This window comes from Tenrec ecaudatus, chromosome 11, assembly GCF_050624435.1.
Source record: "Tenrec ecaudatus isolate mTenEca1 chromosome 11, mTenEca1.hap1, whole genome shotgun sequence".
Lineage (NCBI taxonomy): Eukaryota > Metazoa > Chordata > Mammalia > Afrosoricida > Tenrecidae > Tenrec > Tenrec ecaudatus.
In genome coordinates, this window is record NC_134540.1 from 104,827,472 (window position 1) to 104,845,844 (window position 18,373).

Genomic DNA, 18,373 nt, shown 5'->3' on the forward strand with positions numbered 1-18,373 from the left:
TTTTGAAATTAAGGTCAATGGGAAAGTCAGATTCACTTTGCAGAAAGGCTCCTGGGAGAAAAGCCTCGGAGTTCTGTTCCTCCCGGAGAGTTCTACTCTTTCCTTTAAGATCGCCAAGGGTTGGCAATGACTCACGGACACCTGACGATGACGAGAGTGGATGCTGAGAGTACCACAAATAGGTGGGGGGAACGTGCCGGGCTGCTAACTGAGAAAGGGCGGAGGCTTGGATCTAATCAGAGAGCCCTGAAGGAAGAGTTGACCTGGCCATCTCCTTCTGGAGCAGGCCTCTATTCTGACCAATCCGGGCTTGCCAGGAGTCCAAAGATACTTGACAGCAACTTGTCATTAATCGTCCATTGGGGGAGGGGGGGAGCCTCATAGAAATTCTATGGACGAATGGTGTCAGACCATGGTCATGGGCTTCTGAAGTCATGGCCATGCCCGCCAAGGGACCCTTACCTTTGAAAACTGTGTCCCCAGAACCAACCAGTTCTTACAAGGCTGCTCAGCTTTGGAAATGGCTGTCCTTTTCTTTGTGTGAGAGCTATACTCCCCGCCCCCCAAAAACTCAAATGACTGCTCCCAAGGAGTATCGTGGCACTGAGATGCCAAGGCCGAAACCCAACAGGAATCAGGCAGGAAATAGAAAGATCCAGGCGTGGTAGTCAGATCTTTGAAGGACAAGCGAAAGAAGGAACAGCACCATCAGAAACGTGCATGTCCAGAGGTATTTATTTTAAAGTTTGGGAAAAAGTAAAACTCATGCCCTGGGGCTTCTGAAAGTATGTACAAAATACAATAATTAAATTAAGTCCAGCAGTTAAAATTCCTCCTAAAAAGCAAAGGCTGGAGTGCTTCCCAATGGGGAATGCTGGACTTAAAAGAAAGGTTTCACTCCGTGGCCTGAAGGTCAACAAACCGGGACTCTGCGGGAATGTATAAAATTTCTTAAAGGAGTCCTCCGGCCTTTTGTTTTGCGGAAAGAAAATAAAAGAGTAAAAGGGACAGGTTTCGAAAATTCCAAAAATGAAGGTGCAGTCCTAAAATCATCCTGATTTTTATGAACGCTGCACCAGAGGCTATGAAAACATGCTCTCCACTCTGCACGCTAATCTAACACACATGCACGCCGAGGAGGAAATGGGCCGATGGCGTTGCGTTTGAACAAACAGGGAAGAATGTGTTCCTTTTCAGAGCCAGTGCGTGCAAGTTTGTGACCCATTCAGGGTGACCCATTTGGGAAGTAGTTATGTATTCTCAGGAAGACACCTCCAAGTTAAAATTCCTTATAGGGTGCGTGCGCGCGCACACACACACACATCACTTTATTTAAAAAAAGGCTTTTTTACAAGGACAAGGTTTAAGAATGTTTTTTCTTTTTGGGGGGTGGGGGAGGGAAAGGTCACAATCTTAGTAATCTAAAGTGGCATGCTTATCATAAGCATATCCTAATGCTTATCAAAGGAAAACATTTTTCGGGTCATAATTATATATTAATATCCCTAAATAAAGGAATACGGTTAACAGTAGGCTAGATCAGAACATATCCTCTAAAGCAGTATTATTTCTGTACACCATTCTAGATCATCCCACGAGATCATCCCAGGCCCCACACTTATCCAACATCTCCTAACACATAACCAATAAACCAGGTTTCCAGAGCTGTCGTCTGTACTGCTCACTTCGAATCTGAATCTTGGCTTTGCAGTAAGACAGCATGAATGCACCGAAGGACATTAGAAAAAGCCGTTTGGGCAGCAATATTTATTTGACTGCTAACTAGCAGCCTCCTGGGCATTTCTGAAATATGAGCTGTCCTATGCAAGCCCTGGCATCATAGTGTTGACGAGTTGGGCTGTGATTTGACAGGTCAGCAGTTCGAAGCCACCAGCTGCTTGGGGAGAAAGGGCTTTCTACTCTGTAAACAGCCCCGTGAAATCACGGGCAGTTCTACCCTGCCCTATAGGGTCATTATGAGTCAGCACCGACCAGATAGTAGTGAGTTAGCAAGCAAGTTCTCTACAGCAAAACGGGGCACTTCCTGACCCAAGATCACAGTCAAGAAGGGTCAGAATTCGGAACCCAGAGTTGGGGCGGAGTGGTGGTGGGGGAATTAAACTCAATCTGATGGTTTTCTTCTTGACTTTTGTTGCTTATTCTTGGAAGTTGAGGGGAGGAGGAAGGACGAGAAGGCAGTATTACAGGACAAGGAAGAGGGGAGAGGAAGTGGAAAGGCAGGAGGAGGAAAGAATGGGGGGTGATGCCTTTGGCCAGGAGCGAGCAGAGGTTCCCCGTAAGCACATCCTTGTTATGTCAGGTCTCTGCCCTGCTCCTTCATCTTTCCATGGGGACTTACAGCCCAAGACATCCCTCAGCCATTCAGTCCAGCCCCGCCAGTGGCCCAGCCTGTGAACTCAGCTGGTGATTGGTTGAAGCGGGAGGTTGTTCAGGGGCCTGCTGGGGCAGGTAGGACAAGGAAGCAAAGGGCCAGGCTGAATGTGCCTAGTGGTGACTTTCCTCTCTGCACTGATGGACTGGTCGTTTGAATGGTAATAAGTTCAAATATCACTGGAGGAGTCTGGCTCTGCCTCTTGGAGAAGCAGTTGTAGAGAAAGAGACTTCAACTTCTTTCTCGTGAGAGTCTCTTAGAGCTTTCTTACTCGACAGTATAGCTTCCTAAATGTATTTGGCCTACCTCCCCCTTTTCAGGAAAAATGTTACTCAGCACCCCCTCGGCAGTGAAAAATGTTTGTACTTTACCCATATAAACCAAATTCAAAATCAAACCTGAATCACTGCTGGCGAGTCGGAGCTGATGTGTGGCCACCCTGTAGAACTGTCCCAGTGGATTGTCCCAGTGGATTGCCAAGACTGACAAGAGAACGTCCGGCCATTCCAGGATGCCTCCATCCATGTAGGTATCTCCTTTGGCAGTCACCCTGAATTATTATCCCAGCTCCTGCCCTCGGGGGTGATATCTCCCACTTGGGGAAACACTGCTCTACAGAATGGATAGGGTGGGGAAATGCACATGCAACCATTTATGGGACGGGTTCTCAGGCACAGAGCCCTGTGACTTCGAGCAGCAGACACCAGATTAGACCCGTAGAGACTTCAGTGTTTTGACTGCTGCGTGACCTAACGTGAGTCGCCTACCAGGCCCAACAGTGCACAGCCCTGGGAGATACCGTTCATACGGCATTGTAGCTGTGCGTTCTCCCATGTGGATGGCGCCCTCTTTGTAATCCTGCTGGGTGTCAGTGTCGTCTTCATCTACAAAATGGGTGCTGGGGGTTTGGAGAGAGAATGATTCGAGGTGTCAGAATATCTCCAGCCCAGAGAGCAATTTCCATGCATGGTCTGGGAATGAGGGAAAAGATTCTTCACAACCAAAGTGAGTGAACCACAAAGCTTGCCTGGAATGTCCGTGGCTGGTGGGGTGTGCCTCAACATTCCTGAGGGCGGGCTCCACCATTCATTTGTCTTCCTGTGAGGAGGGCCTATCCTCATCTACCAATAGACATAAAGGAGAAAAAAAAAACTCACTTTAATGCAAATTCACTCTCCGACCTCTCCTTCAGCACATGTTCAGCATCTGGAAGAAAATAGACCCATTATGCTCACTGCCATTGGGTCGATGCTGACTCACAGAACCCCACAGGACAGGGTAGAACTGCCCCGTGAGGCTCTAAGACTGCAACACTTTACAGAAGTACAGAACCCCCATCTCTCCGTCTTGGAGAAGCTGGTGGTTTCAAACCACTGACCTTGTGGATCGCAGCCCAACTTATAACCACCAGCCACGGACATTCCAGGCAAGCTTTGTGGTTCACCCATTACGCCAGCCACCAGGGTTCCTTTGAAGTACTTAAGTTCATTTGATCATCGCTCACAGATCAGGTTCTGGAAGAACATGCTGCTGATAGATTTTAAAGAGCAGAGTCCTCTTGATCAATGTCTGCTAAAGGAGAAGGAATCAGGATTGGGCCGAAGTCAACCTGCCACGCTCACCCCACAGTCTCCCCTAGCTTCCCTGGGAGCCCAGGAACAAAAAAGGCTCATCAGGGTGTCCTAATTGGTCAGACTCACTTACTCACCAAGGGAGGCTGGCCTCTTGGAAGGGGAGACCTTGGGTGGGACAGACTGCAGGGGCTGACAGCTGAGGTTGTCAGCCATCTCACTCTTTTCAGGCAGGCAAGTGGGAGTCCCAGGAGGGGATAGGTGTGGCCTGTGATTTCTCAAATCCTCACGAATCATAAAACCCCACTGCCATCGAGCCTATTCGGACCCCTAGCGACCCAAGAGGGCAGAGTAGAAGAACTGCTCCCTTGGGTTTCAGAGACTGTAACTCAGCTTTCTCCCGTGGAGCAGCTAGTGGGTTGGAACTGCTGACCTTTGCGATTGTAATCCACTACACTGCCAGGGCTCATTTCACATCCTCGTCGCTCAGTATTACTATTATTATTTTTTACATTTCAATTTTTTTTCTTTAAAAGGAGTGAGTTGTGTACAGGGGGGTTAAATGCTTTATAGACAAGAAAAAAAACTGCGCCAGAACCAACTTCATCATCATCATCTTCTTCTTCATCCCCATCTTCCTCGTCCTCCTCCTCCTCTTCATCTTCCTCCTCGTCTTCGTCCTCCTCCTCCTCCTTCTTTTTCTTGCTTTTCTCGGCCTTGACGACTCCCTTTTTGGCAGCGTCGGGCTTCCCTTTAGGCCGGTACGCGGCGATATCCTTTTCCTATTTCTCCTTCAGCTTGGCGGCCTTCTTCTCGGAAGGCTGCTTGTCATCGGCCGCAGTGTTGTTCCACATCTCTCCCAACTTCTTCGCAACGTCCCGATGGACAGGCCAGGGTGCTCGCCTTGGATTTTGGGGCGATACTCAGAGCAAAACAAGAAAAAGGCCGAAGGAGGCCTCCTGGGTGCATTGGGATCCTTGAACTTCTTTTTTGTCTCCCCTTTAGGAGGGATATAAGTTTTCATTTCTCTCTCATAACGGGCCTTGTCCGCCTTAGCCATGTCTTCAAATTTCCCCTTCTCTTTAGCAGACATGGTCTTCCACCTCTCTGAGCACTTCTTAGAAAACTCTGAGAAGTTGACAGAGGCATCCGGATGCTTCTTCTTGTGCTCCTCCCGGCAAGTTTGCACAACAAATGCACAGGATGACATTTTGCCTCTCGGCTTCTTAGGATCGCCTTTGCCCATGTTGTTATCTTTTTATTTCGTCCACGAGGCACAGAGTCGCCCAGTGCCGTCCGGCTCTGCCTGGCCCGGCGCTGTCTCTATGGAGCTCAATGTACTGCAATGGCTGTCCGTTTGGTATTATTATGATGAGGTTGGTATTATTACCTGCATCGTTTTCAAAAAAGGATGCTGGGACAAAATAAATTTGCGAGACTACGTAAACATCTGAATGCAACGTAGCTCATCGTTGGGAGAGCCAGAATCATTCATGACCCAAGTGTCTGAGCAGGGAATGACTTGGTTTCTGCTATAAACGAACATACTTTTATCTGCTTGTGCTTGTGGGTGAGAGACAAGAGCAGGAGAGGGGTCTGGACATGCGTGGCAGTGCCCAGTATGCAGGCATCCACCCTGTCCTTGAGGACACACACAAAAAACTTCTTCGACAGAGAAGTGAGCCAGTGCAGTCCAAGGGCCCAGGGAGGGCCAGTGAGTTGTCTCTGGGGAACCCGGAGAGACCTCACAGAAGTAGCTTGCAGGTTCTGTCTTGAAGAAGGTTTAGGAATTTGTTGCTTATGGTGGAAAGCTTCATACAAAGTTTTTTTGGGATCCAGATGGGCAAAGGCCAACGCTGGGGGCGGTGAGGGCTGCCAGCCGCACAGTGCTCGGGATGTCTCTGACAGCCCTCGAAACAGGAGCTGCCATCACCAATGTGCAAATGCTGATGGGGTGCCAAGCCAGAGGCCCCTTCCACCTGCCTGGGAGGAAGCATCCCACAGCACAGATCCCATCTGCTGGACATCTGAAGGGGGAGATGATGACCCGCTCTCCTCCCTTGGGAAGTCAGGCTACGTGCAGTTCGCGCAGAGACTCCAAGCCAGAGCTTCTTGTGAGTTTGTTTTTCTTCGTCATAATCCCTCCCATGAGGCTCTAAAGAGCCCACTTCTCAACTATATTCCGCCTGATCCCCATGGTCGTTTGAAGAAACTCGCCGTCAAAAAGCTATCAGAAACGGAATGTTCATGTCTCTCTTGACTCGATTGCTGGTCTGAATGGCTGAGGCAATTCGATGCAGTGCTTGAAAATGAAGTACAGCCAACCCATTATGTTCACCCCAAACCCCACTTTCTTTTTACCGAATCTGCCTCCTTGAGGCAGGTGTTTTAACATGGTCATCTCGTTACTTATTCAGATTCCTTGGTGTTTTTTTTTCTCCAGTGTGTTATTTAAGTAATGAAGTAAATTTAAATTTCTAAAGTAATTTTCCAGGACATCAGACTTTACTCTTGTGGAACAGTCCCATTATATCATACTAGTGAGGAGAGAAACTACTTTTGAGTTTGACCAATGGGGTAGTGTAAGCTAGTTATGGGACTGCTCCTTGGTCAATAGGTAGGAACCGGTGCTTCCAGAGGAAATCAACTGCCCTTCTTGGGAGCAGGAAGCTTTGTCTCTTGACTGGGGGTCCAGCAGCTACCTTCTGGAGGTCTGCTTCTGGCTCCCCTTCCACCCTTTGTCGTGAATGGACTGGTTTGGGAACAAGGGCTCAGCTGGAGGAAAAGCACCTCAAATTGGGCAAATTCTACTCCAGACCCGCACCGTTTTCAAGTGCCCTGTGTACAGCCAGGGAAGGGGCAATTCAATACTCAACTCCGTGTGTCCTAGCCAGTGTCCTTTACAAACAAGAAGGCTGCCTTCTGCTCAGCCCTCAGGCGGGACTCTGGCGAGAGTCAGCTCCAACCAACTAAAAGAAGTAAGGAGAGGATGCTGGCAACCTATGCACAAGTGTGTGATACATTGATGTCTGGATTGTTAGAAGAGCCCCAAGAACATGATTTATTAATAAAACAAAAGAGAGAAATAGGTGACAAACGTGGCCAGCTTTAAATGCATGGCCACAGGGGTTTTGTTTGTTTTTTATTTTTTTTTATTTTATTTTTTCCCACAGGGTCTTCTTTTCCAAACGTTTAAAGTTCTCGATTCACAACTCTTTTGTTATTATCAACACTGCAGACGCTTTTGTTTCATATTTGACATTTTATAACTTTGCCTCTCATTTGACTTCACACCAGGGCATTTAAATCTTAAAAGAAAAAAATGCATCCTGAACCAGTTCTCTCACTTTCAAACTAGCTGTCGGGCACCCATTTTCTGGTTCCGGAGATGTTTGTTGAGTGAAAAAACAAATGAACTGATTCCCAGTTAATTCGGAACATCTGTACTTTCATTAAAGCCACCCTTCCGAAGTTCTGGGTCATCATCTAGAGTATTGTCGATGCATTTAAAAGGGAAATCGGCAAAACTGATTTGCTGTTTGAAAACATCAGACAAAAAGCGGTCTGAATTGGAATGTTCGCTTTTCTCTTCAATGTATTCCTGCGTTTTTAACAATACGATCCAATGATTTAAAAACAAGGCGGGGCCAGCAGCTAGAAGGTGCCCGTACCTATCCAGGTGCCTGGGCCACGAGGCCGGCTCGGGCCCAAACTAGGGTCTGCGAGAAGCGACGCGCTTGCCGCGCACGGCCCCGCGGCCTCCAGTCGTGCGAGGCTCCCGGGGTCCCCAGACGCGGTGCAAGGGCCCCGCGCGCAGGTGTGCGGTCTGGGCGCGGGGTGCGCCGGGGGTGAGCAGGGCCTGGGAGCCCCGAGAGAGACGTGATTGTTACACTGTAACGAGTCTGATTAACATGCTCCTGACACTTTCCCTTGGTTTCGCAGGCTCCTAGCAACCGCGCACAAAGGCTCCGGATTGTCCCGGGCTCCGCGGGGACACGGGGCAGCCTTTGATCTGCCACCATTACAGCCCGGCTGAGCGACAGGCTCGCAGGCTCCGGGCGTCCCGAGGCGGGCGGGCGGGCGGCCGAGCGGGGCCCGCAGACCCGACCCGCGGGGCCGCCGGCTGCTCGGGGGCGCGGGGGACGGTCCTGCCGGGCGCAGGCTTCCCGCGCGGCGCCCCTCTCGCCCCGCCGGGCCGCGCTCCCCTGCGCCCGGCGCCCCGCTCCCCGCCGCCCCGGCTCGGCGCGCGGCCCCGGACCGCGGGGGGCACCCAGGGCAACCGCGGCGGCGATGGCGGGCGCGCTCTCTCCGGCCCCCCATCTCCGACGGCGGCGCGCGGCAGCCCCCCGGCTTGCCGAGCCCTTCCCATCGGAAGAAGCGCCACCCCAAGCCCAGGCGGTCAGTGGTCATTGAAAATGGAAAGGGGGGGAGGGGGAGCGGGCAACCAACACGTCCCCAAAGATTTTTTGATAAAATAAACTCAGACACCCGCAGACTTGAAACTGGGGTCCATCGACAACAGCGGGGGTGGGGGAGGCAGGAAGGCGCAGAGGATGGTTTCGGTTCCTTCCTACAGCTCACCTACTCCAAGTCGCTGGCAATGTTTATTGATTCGGAAGGAAATATGCAGCCAAATGATTTGGGGGGATTAAACTAACAACAGAAAGCCCCCCGTCACCGGACAGTAACGCCCCGCCCCCCAGCTCAGTCAGTTCTGAGCCCTTCGGAATTCAGGTACTCCATTATTTGAAAGTCATTTATTTCCCAGTTTGTTCTTGCTCTTAGCCCTTTCCGCTCCCCTAGTTCAAACAAAAGTGCACCGCCCCGGAAAGAACGCATAAGACTAAAGTTTTAACATTTCAATGTTGGCATGTGGGAATTACTCTCCCCATTGACACCCGCATGGGGGCTGGGGGGTGGGCGGGCGGAGGTTTCTCTTTGAGTCACAGGCTACCCTAGTTGGGGGACCCTCTCAAGTCCTACAAGGCACAAAATCCCGCTTGGAATCATGGAGCCTGCTTGTATCTTCAGATGCCTTCCCAGGACCTGAAAACCCCAACCAAACTGGGGAAGGCCCCTGGGTTCCGCTCCGGGCCGCGGGGTGGGGTTGGGGGAGATGGGGAAAGACATCTAGTGAACCGAAGCCATGAAAGCAGGGCCTGCCGTGAGCCAGCCAGCGTGCACTCTTAGGCCTGGCTAGAAAGTTCAACGTGCCCACTGCTACCGTCAGTTTCCTGGCTTCCACCCAGTGGGTGCAAAGGCGCTACTGACAGCCTTCAGATGTGTCTATTTTAGAACTCCGAGGATCTGTTCTATATGCCCAGAAGAATATGCCGGGCAGCGGAGTTGCTACCACATTCAGATCCGAGGCGCTGAAGCGTTCCTTCCACAGGACTTTCTGAGTCTGTTCCCATGGGTGACTACCAGGGGAGGTGAGAGCAGCCAGGGGCTGAACACTTGGAAATCTGAAGTTGGGCACCCAGATGCCCAGGAACTTCCTAACCACAGTGGACTGGAGTTCCTCCACGCCATTTCAATAAAACATGATTGTATCGATCTCATCCTCTATACATTAAAATGAGGTTGTCACAGATTGTCATTAAGACCTCAGTAAAACAATGAAGACATTATTGGGCAAATCCCCCCGCCCCCCCCTCAGGCAAGGTATTAGGGGAATAAAACAATCTACACCACACGGGTCCTATTGAGATTAATGAAAAAATTATGCAAAAAAAATCGCAATTTCATTTCCCGTGACAGGGCTTTTGCATACAGAGCCAGCCTCGCCCTGCACCTGATGATTTATGAAACTAATCTACAGTGATCACCGCGGATGTTCTCAACTCAATCTTGTCCCAGCTCATTTTCTAAGTAAGTGTTTCTCATTAGTTCTGATAATGTTTTAATAGTGTTACCCATAATTTAGTCCCCAAGAATTAATAACAGGGGGGTGATATGGGAAAGCTGCTTGTGATGAGCTACACAAAATATAAACAGGTATAGTTTTTAATTAATCAGATTAGTTGTAAGGTTCCCTTGTAGTTAGTACATTACTCGCTCAGCGGAGCTGAGGGAGACCTTGTTTCCTGTGTCACGCCGGCCCGTGAGGCACAATGGAGACTGGGGACATCTCACCCTCCACTGCTCTCCTGCCTTCTGTGTGGTACCTTCACCCGTGAATGGCCCTATAGTGTGCCACTGACACCAGTTTATCTCCCAGCATCTTCTTGCCCTTGGGTTTTATTCTTCAAGGAATTGGGTCACAAATGTGAGTTGTTGGCCCCAACAAAACTCTCACAGGAGTCAGAGTCAGGGTCCCTGTTCAGATTTTTGGCCCTACTGGGTCGTAACCTCACGATTCTAATTAGGTCTGATAGATTCTGAGCAAAATGAGACAATTGACATTTGGTGTGATTTAAACAGCATGGTGGTCTTGTTTGGACACAGCTGTTCAGGATAAAGGTGACCAGTCCAGTGGTCAAGGATCTAGTGGGCTGTGGGCCTGTTGGGATAGGCTGCTGGGGGACCCAGGCAGGTCTAGAATCCTAGCACCACCCAAAGGGCTTTCTTAGGGGGTTGCTCTTCCCAAGGACCCAATGCTCATAGCACTCCATCTGGAGCTCTCATAGGGAGGGCTAGCCTTTCAGAGAGGCCTGGCTGGACGTGACTCCACGGATGCTTGTGTAAGGAGGGCAGGGGCTCGACGGCCTGCCCCTCAGAGTCTGGAATGGTGGTCTGGGTCAATCCTGGAGGATGGGCAGTGTAGTGAGATAGAAATGGGGCTGCTGGTAAGGAAGCAGGACGTTTGGCTGGGGCTTCCAACACGTGTGTGTGTGTGTGTGTGTGTGTGTGTGTGTGTGTGTGTGTGTAAGACAGTCAACATGAGAGTGCACTCCTGGGCGGTCCTCCAAAGCAAAGCCTTCTTCTGTCTGTCTGTGTTTGAGCAGAGAGGGTCAGATTGTGGCTGGCTATCTGAGGTTCTGGATTACCCTCACACACACGGGGGTCCAGGATGTCCAAGATCACTGAGGCGGTGGGGAGGGGATCCTGCAACTCCAATAGGGCTCCCCACTGCCACTGTCCGTAGTCCTGAAGCCGCTTTGCTGGCCTACAATGGTTTTGGAGTTGGCTGAGGTGCCCTCTTCTTCCTTGGAGTCTTTCCTTAGCAGAGATGGGGCAGTACTCCCATTCCTCTCCAGGTCCCTGTGGTGCAGGGTGACAACAGCTGAATGAAGGGGTGCACAGAGGTGCGCTGAAGAGGAAGCGGGGCTACCAAGGCAGGGCCAGGGTCCAGCCCCATCCTTGTGAGGGAGCTGTCTATTTGGATCTCGTGTTTAAGAATGTTGGTTGATACCTTAGAAATCGGTTTTCCATACTGCCCTGCTGGTGTCGGGGTGTTCAGCATGCCTTGGGATCTTCCCCCGTTTGCTAGTGGGTGGAAGTGGGCAAGTGGGTGTTCCGTGGCCAGCATGGGACTCTCTGAGCTTGCTTTGGGGTCTTTCATTCCGTGTACCCTTCAACTGCGTTCACCTCACAGGCTGTGGTAAGCAATTGGAATGAGTCAGGGAGCAGACCCCTGGTTGGGGCACCCAGTAGGGGCCACGTAGGAAATACACAAAAAGGGCAGGGGAGGAGGTGGAAAATTTTTTCTTAATTTAAAAAAAGAACCTGTTTTCTATTTGCAAATTTAAATAAACAGAACAGCCTTCCCGCGGTGTTTGTGTGAGAGCAGCAGCATTGCCATGAAAAGGGTGGTGCAGAGTCTCAAACGTCCCATTCTGTTAATTTCTTAAAGAACAGTCGTTCAGAGTCTCCACACAAAAGCTCATGATTTAATGAGGAACAGAAACAAAATCTCTGATTGTTGGTATTTCAAACTTCATTGGCGTCCTCTGGCAAGCACGAGCTGATCCTCCGCAGCTTCAATCCCCTTTAGCCTTCAATATAAGAGTACATGCTGAATAGGGAACAATGGCTGGTTGTTATGTTTATTTACCCTGACTACAAGCTGGGTTAACCTCTTCAAAACAGCTTTACTAAGCCCGTTAACCACACCACCCAGATGACCTGTGGCCGCGACTCTAATGTGATGCAAATCTCACGGGGGACCATATGCACCAACTCGGCAGCATTGTGTCTTCTTAGATGCTACGAGTTTATTGCTGAGGGCGCCTTGTCCGGCCCTAAGTTTACAGGGGAAATGGCCTCCGAGGCACACAGTTAACCGGGAAAGAAAGGAGGAGCCCGGCCGGTGTAGCGTTTCCGCACATTTATTTTTGAATTGCTGCTAACTGGTGGCCCCCAGCATTCAGCCACACAAGCGCTCTCATAGTCGGCAGTTCACGGACGTGCACGCTGCATTTTGGGGGGTGGAAAGGTTCACCTGTAATCAGCTCACAACTCTATTTCGACAAGGTATCTTTCTACGCCAATATAGTCATCAATGGTTGCCTGGGTCATCTCTGATGTTCCATCAGGTTATTAGTGAGTTAGGCATGGCCCATGCAGGTAGTTATTTTTTAAAAACCCAGTCTTTCGTAAAAGTATTTATGGTGTCATCTGGACCAATGAACAACGTGGGAAAGTTATTAAGATGAAAAGGGCAAAGGGCGTATATGGATTCAGGAAAGATCCGTTTCATTAAAGTGCAACTTCCTCGGATAGCTTGCCTTTCCCCACTCTCTTCTAGCCCTGAGAGGTCATAAATCCATATTTACAACACATTAATAAACAACAACAAAATCACACGCTTGGTGTCAAAAGGGAGAAAGTACATTTTTAGAGGAATCACTGGCCGGTCAGATACCAACCACCACCAAATCGTCATTAACAAGAACTGTAAGCAGAAGACGGTTCCAATCTGGCATACTAACAAGTTGCCTTCAGTATTATGGCTTGTCTTTCAGAAACCCACTGTAAATGTTCGGCCCACCTGATGAGAGCTTTATTTAACAGATCATTTTTTCTTGATGGCTGTGGCAAGCGTAACAATGTTCCGGGCCTGCTTCAGTAATGGCATGTCGATCATACTCCCTTGGAAAGTAAAGGCTCCCTGGAAAAGAGAGAATGCAAACTTCCTGAAAGAATGCGTGGAAATGACAGGCTTCCTTTCTGCACACACTCGTACAACAAGAACATTCTCGACGCCACCTGAATTATACCGACTTTCCGTACCCAACTTTTGAGAAAGCCCAAACTAAATTGCAGAGGAAAGGTTTATTTTTGCCTCGCAAGATGAAAAAAAAAAAAAAAGCAGCAAGCTCTGCGCATATTATGGAGAGAAACCTTGGGAACTCCTGAAATCAAGCAGAAAACAACTGAGGAAGGAAAATGTAACTGCTTTCTAAAATAACTTCTGGAGAACTTGAAAAAGCAGTAATGTGTCCTGGCAACTGATGACAGCTGAGTAAGAATAACTGATCAAGTTAATGGCATGATGCTTCCATCTATGGGCAGTGTTACACGCTAAGGTCATAAGACTGAGGCAGTAGGATGGCACTGAGTAAAAAGAGATTCATCTGTGGGGGCAGACTGGCAGAGGTAACTAGAATGATAAGGAAAAAACAGAATGTTGAAACTGGAAAGAACCTGAAATCTCCAGTTTCACATTGTTTTATAGCTCCATTTTTGGACCATCTACATATAGCTGTTGTCTGTGACATGTGATTGAGGCCTTGTTTTTTTTTTTAAATCTTTTTATTGGTGCTCATAAGGCTCTTATCACAATCTGTACATACATCAATTGAGCAAAGCACCCTTATACATTCGTTGCACTCGTCACTAACATAATTCACCTTCCACTTGGGTTCCTGGAATCAGCTCGGTTTCCCTTTTTTTCCCACCCATCCCCCTCCCTCCCCGATCCCACCCCTGGTCCCTTGATAGTTTATAAATAATTATTATATCTTAGAGGCCTTGTTTTATAAGAAGACACTGAAGCCCAAAGTAGGTAAACGGTAGTTTGCGGTCACATGACTACGCTGGGCCAATATGAAGCTGGGTGTTAAGGAAGTCCAGTGTTCACCGTAGATCACACATGGAAATAACAAGACTGTATCCAGAACCTGAAGTGAATGCTGGGATAGCTATCGTATATACTCGAATATAAGCCGACCCGAGTATAAGTCGAGGTACCTAATTATTACCTGGGAAACCAGAAAAAATGATTGACTCGAGTATAAGCCTAGGGTGGAAAATGCAGAAGCTATTGGCGAGTTTTAATAATCAAAACAAATGAAAAAATTAAAAATTTGGAAATAAAATTACTAAAAATTGAGACATCAGTGGGGCAATGTATTTAAATATTTATTTTAAATTAAAAAAACATAAATAAAAGGACAACAAGTCATTTAACATTAGTAAACCAGCACAGTAAGTGGAAAATAGGTTCAACAAAAACAATAAGGTATCCACAATGATACCTTAAGAGCACTATTCCCTGAGCTCAATCAGCAACCAAGCTAAAATGTAAAGAGTTAAAATCCTTCAAAACTGGATTCCTCATCATCATCCGTATCCCAATGCAGAGCTTCAGCTGGTGTGAGGTCATCATAGACGCTGTCCTCACTGAGATCGCCGTCATCACCATCACTGCTGTCATTTTCATACAAAGCGCAGTCTTCACTGCCATCCACAGCATTACTAATACTGCATTTCTGGAAGGCACGTCGCACCATGTCTTCTGGAATGTCTTCCCATGCATCTCGAACCCACTTTGCTATTAACTCTATGTTAGGCTTCATGAGATTTCCTCCTTTTGTTAGTCGGGCTTGACCAGATGACATCCATTCATGCCACATCCTTTGCACACAGTCTTTAAAAGGCTTATTCAAAGATACACATCATAGGACGGCTGTGATTGGTTAGATGTGAGTAAACAAACATTCAAAGCCCTGCAGTGTCAGCGGGGTTTTGAATGAACAGCGGAGACACGGCAATCACACAGGAGATAACGGGTGCTCGTCCCGTTACCGGGATGGGGGGGCAGCGAGATGTTACATCTGACCCGTGTAAGCCGAACCCCAGTTTTTCAGCAAATTGTTTGTGCTGAAAACCTCAGCTTACACACAAGTATATACAGTAAGTGTTTCAAATCTTCCATTTGTCCCTTGTATCCACAGCGCGTCATCTTGGTTCTGCTTCCTCCCCCTGGGTGAGAGTGGGAAGCAGAGGATCTGTGGCGATCCTGGTGATGAGCTGGAGCAGCGGTGGACCTGGCCGGTAGTCTGTTTGCATTCCTGGGTTTCATGGCTACCTGTATTGTAGTCTGAACAGTCAGTTTCTCATGACTAAGTGGCTCTGCCAGGTGTCGGCTGGGCTCTCTGGAAACAGTGGTGGGTTTAAGATAGGTAGATGTAAAATTAATAACCCACAAGAACACAGATGACCCAACTTTTCTGGCTGAAAGTACAGATTCAAAGCGTTTACTGATGAAGACCAAAGGCGATTGCCTGCGGTGCAGATTACGCCTCAACATAAAATGAGCATTTTCACAACTGGACCGATAAGCAGCATTCTGCTAATGGGAGAAAAGACTGAAGTGGTCACGGATTCCCTTTGTCTCGGATCCACAATGTACACCCGGGGAAGCTCCAGTCAAGAAATCAACCGACATGCTGCATCGGGCCAGTCTGCTGTGAAAGGCTCTCTTTAAAATATCAAAAGGGAAAGATGTCACTTTGTACCAAGCCAGGGTGTTTTCAGTCGCCTTATATGCATCTATAATACGGCCAGTGCATACGGAAGACCAAAGATGAATTTGATGCATTTGAACGATGGTGTTTCCAAAGAATATCGGATACGACATAGACTGCTAGCAGAACGACGGCCACGTCTGTCTTGGAAAAAGTACAGCCAGAATGTGCCGTGGCAATCAGGGTGCTGAGGCTAGGTCATGGCTATGTTATCGGGAGGAACCAGAAGGCCATGGTGCTTGGTAGCAAAGTGGACGCCCTTCAATGAGACAGACACAGTGAGCACAACAATTGGTTCAGACAGAGGAACCACTGGGAGGCTGGTGGAGGACTGGGCAGAGCTTCCTTCTATCATTCCAGGGGAGCTATGAGTCGGAGCCACTCAATGGCATCTAACAACAAAGATATCTAGAGCGTGAATATTTAAAACAATTGGTAAGACTATAAATGTCTTTAGAATTTAGCTTTGCGTCAAGAGAGAATTAAAATATTACTATGATTAAAATGTTCACAAACTGCCAAACCTCCTTTGTCTTACACTGAGAGATATAATTCCGGAAAACACCTGTGTGGCCTAAAATAAGTCACTGTCCAACCCGCTCCTTTTCCCTATTTATAGCCCCGATTGGCCTGTGCCCAGAGCTAATTTTGGTTATGACCGTGATGGATTTTTACTGTTCATTTTAATTGTGATCTACATACTTATTTGCTGTCCTGGCTACATTTGTGTTGCTTTTCATTTGATGAATTCAGTTAGAAGTTCAGATGATGTCCCATAGGTTAAGATTAGATGTGGAACCGGGGCATGAGAGCCCTGCTGTTTTACAAGGCAATAGTCAGGATTTCTTATTGGAGTAAATGATGAAGACCAAAGGCCTCCGAGTTATCTGCCCACCGAGCGGATTATGGCCCTGTAAAACAGCACATCTGTCCTGTGAAGGCTTAAATAATCGGCCAGAGGGGCGACATTAGCACAGATGCACACAGCCTCAAAAAGATGCCCAGGCCATGACAATGGCGGCTGGGGGTTTCTCCCGCACTTGGCAAATGAAAAATACATAGTCAACAAAGACAGAAAGCACAATTCTTTCTTCTATGGTGCCATTATTGTTCCGGCTTTCCTTTTCGTAAGCTTAATGCACACAAGTCATTGAGCATGTTTGTTTCTTGTTCTTTCTCCCCCACACTTTCCGATGTAGTGCTCACGACTACTGACGATCTCATACGAACAGCCTCAGTCTTGCACCTATCAGCCTAGGCATTTAAAAAACCCACATGACCATCATTCTTTTAGTTGGTACAAATCAGGAAATCATTCCTAAGCATAATGTGTTCACACAGCATTCGCGATGTCTATATAAAGTTCCAGGAAAAGCCGTATCATCTGGTGTGGGTGCACCGTCACGGTGGATAGGTAAGTCTAGCTGGAACCTCGCTCTCAATCGGCAGTATGGGCTTAATCCTTGAGGGCGAGGTTACTTTAGGCTCTCCTCCAGCACCTCGGGCCTGAGCACTGGGTCTAGACCAGAGCTTGTGTTTGGGGTCCAGCAATGGATCCGCAGTTTCACCCCTTTCCCGTCCTGTCTCAACTCTCCTGGAGTCATGGAACGTGGAGCACTCAAGGGCCATTTTCACTGGTTAAGTCCGGTGAGTCGGGCAGGTCTGGTGGTGCAGTGGTTACACACTAGGCTGCAAATTGCAGGCTCTGTAGTTCAAAACCACCAGCTGCTCCCTGGGAGAAAGACGGGGGCTTTCTAGGCCTGTAAAGAGTTAAACCACAGGGGCCGTTCTAACCTGCCTGTAGGGTGGCTCTGTGTCACCATGGCCTCGGTGGCAGGGAGAAGAACATTCCAGCTGGGGTGAGCACGTTGGTCTTGAGTGGGGCCATCGGGATGTTGGGTGGGAGGGCTTAAACACGACAAGTCGAAAGGGACAAACATTGCCTGCAACAGCACACTGTGATTTCAGTGACACCAATTAGAATGATTCACAGAAATGTGGGTTTGGGCCAATTAAAGTTAGGCAACCAAGAGATCAACCATGGCCATCAACGTGATCCTCGGAGATCTGGGAAGCGTAGCCAGTTTGCCTCTCTTTCTTTTTTGCCTTTCTAAGTTTTTTAAAAATTGTGAATTAGTTGGGGGTTTACTTCTCAGATCATCATTTTTGCATTCCTCAACTTAATTTTTCACACCTCCCAATGGCTTGGATGTGGCTGCTTTTGAAAATGTGGCTTTACCTGTGCGATGTGAACTGTTGGCTGGACTCTCTGCTGCAGTCTGTCAGAAAGCTATTGGGATTTGTAGGGAGGGTGTGTAGCATTTCTTAAGGGGTGATTATAGGTCAGCTTCAGTGTCCCAGGCCACAGCTTTCCTGAGAAAGTGGCAGACTACTTCAAAAAGTTAAGTTTGAAGTACATGGGCACGGATGTCTGCCAGCTTGATGATTCAGGCGGGTCGTTTTGCTTCAAATGCCTTTCGGTCATTTCTTCATGGTTAACTACCTTAGCCACAAGTACAGTAATAATAGCTATAGCCATGAAGCGGTTGCTGGTTCCAGGGGCTGGCATGCTTTATTTCAGGTAATCCTCATCACGGTACTATTATTCACCCCACTTTACAGCAGGAAACTGAGGCACGCAGAGAGACACATGCGTAACTCCTCGCTGGGGCTAGTAAGGACTGTGCTGGAGGAAAGCTGCCCCCCCCTTCACCCCA

General features: G+C 48.4%; 1 protein-coding gene and 1 pseudogene across 1 annotated transcript in view; both read right to left on the reverse strand.

The window, feature by feature from the left end:
* Nucleotides 1–4,027: 4,027 nt before the first annotated feature.
* LOC142461025 (high mobility group protein B1 pseudogene) lies at nt 4,028–5,310 on the reverse strand (annotated as a pseudogene).
* Nucleotides 5,311–11,762: 6,452 nt separating this feature from the next.
* Nucleotides 11,763–18,373, reverse strand: part of CLYBL (citramalyl-CoA lyase) — a 285,813-nt gene continuing 279,202 nt past the window's right edge. The window contains exons 8-9 of the mRNA XM_075563458.1: nt 12,896–13,015; nt 11,763–11,900 (exon numbers count right to left, since the gene is read on the reverse strand). Of these exons, the coding sequence (XP_075419573.1) occupies nt 12,920–13,015 (96 nt within the window). The 3' untranslated portion in view covers nt 11,763–11,900; nt 12,896–12,919. The remainder of the gene's footprint in view (nt 11,901–12,895; nt 13,016–18,373) is intronic.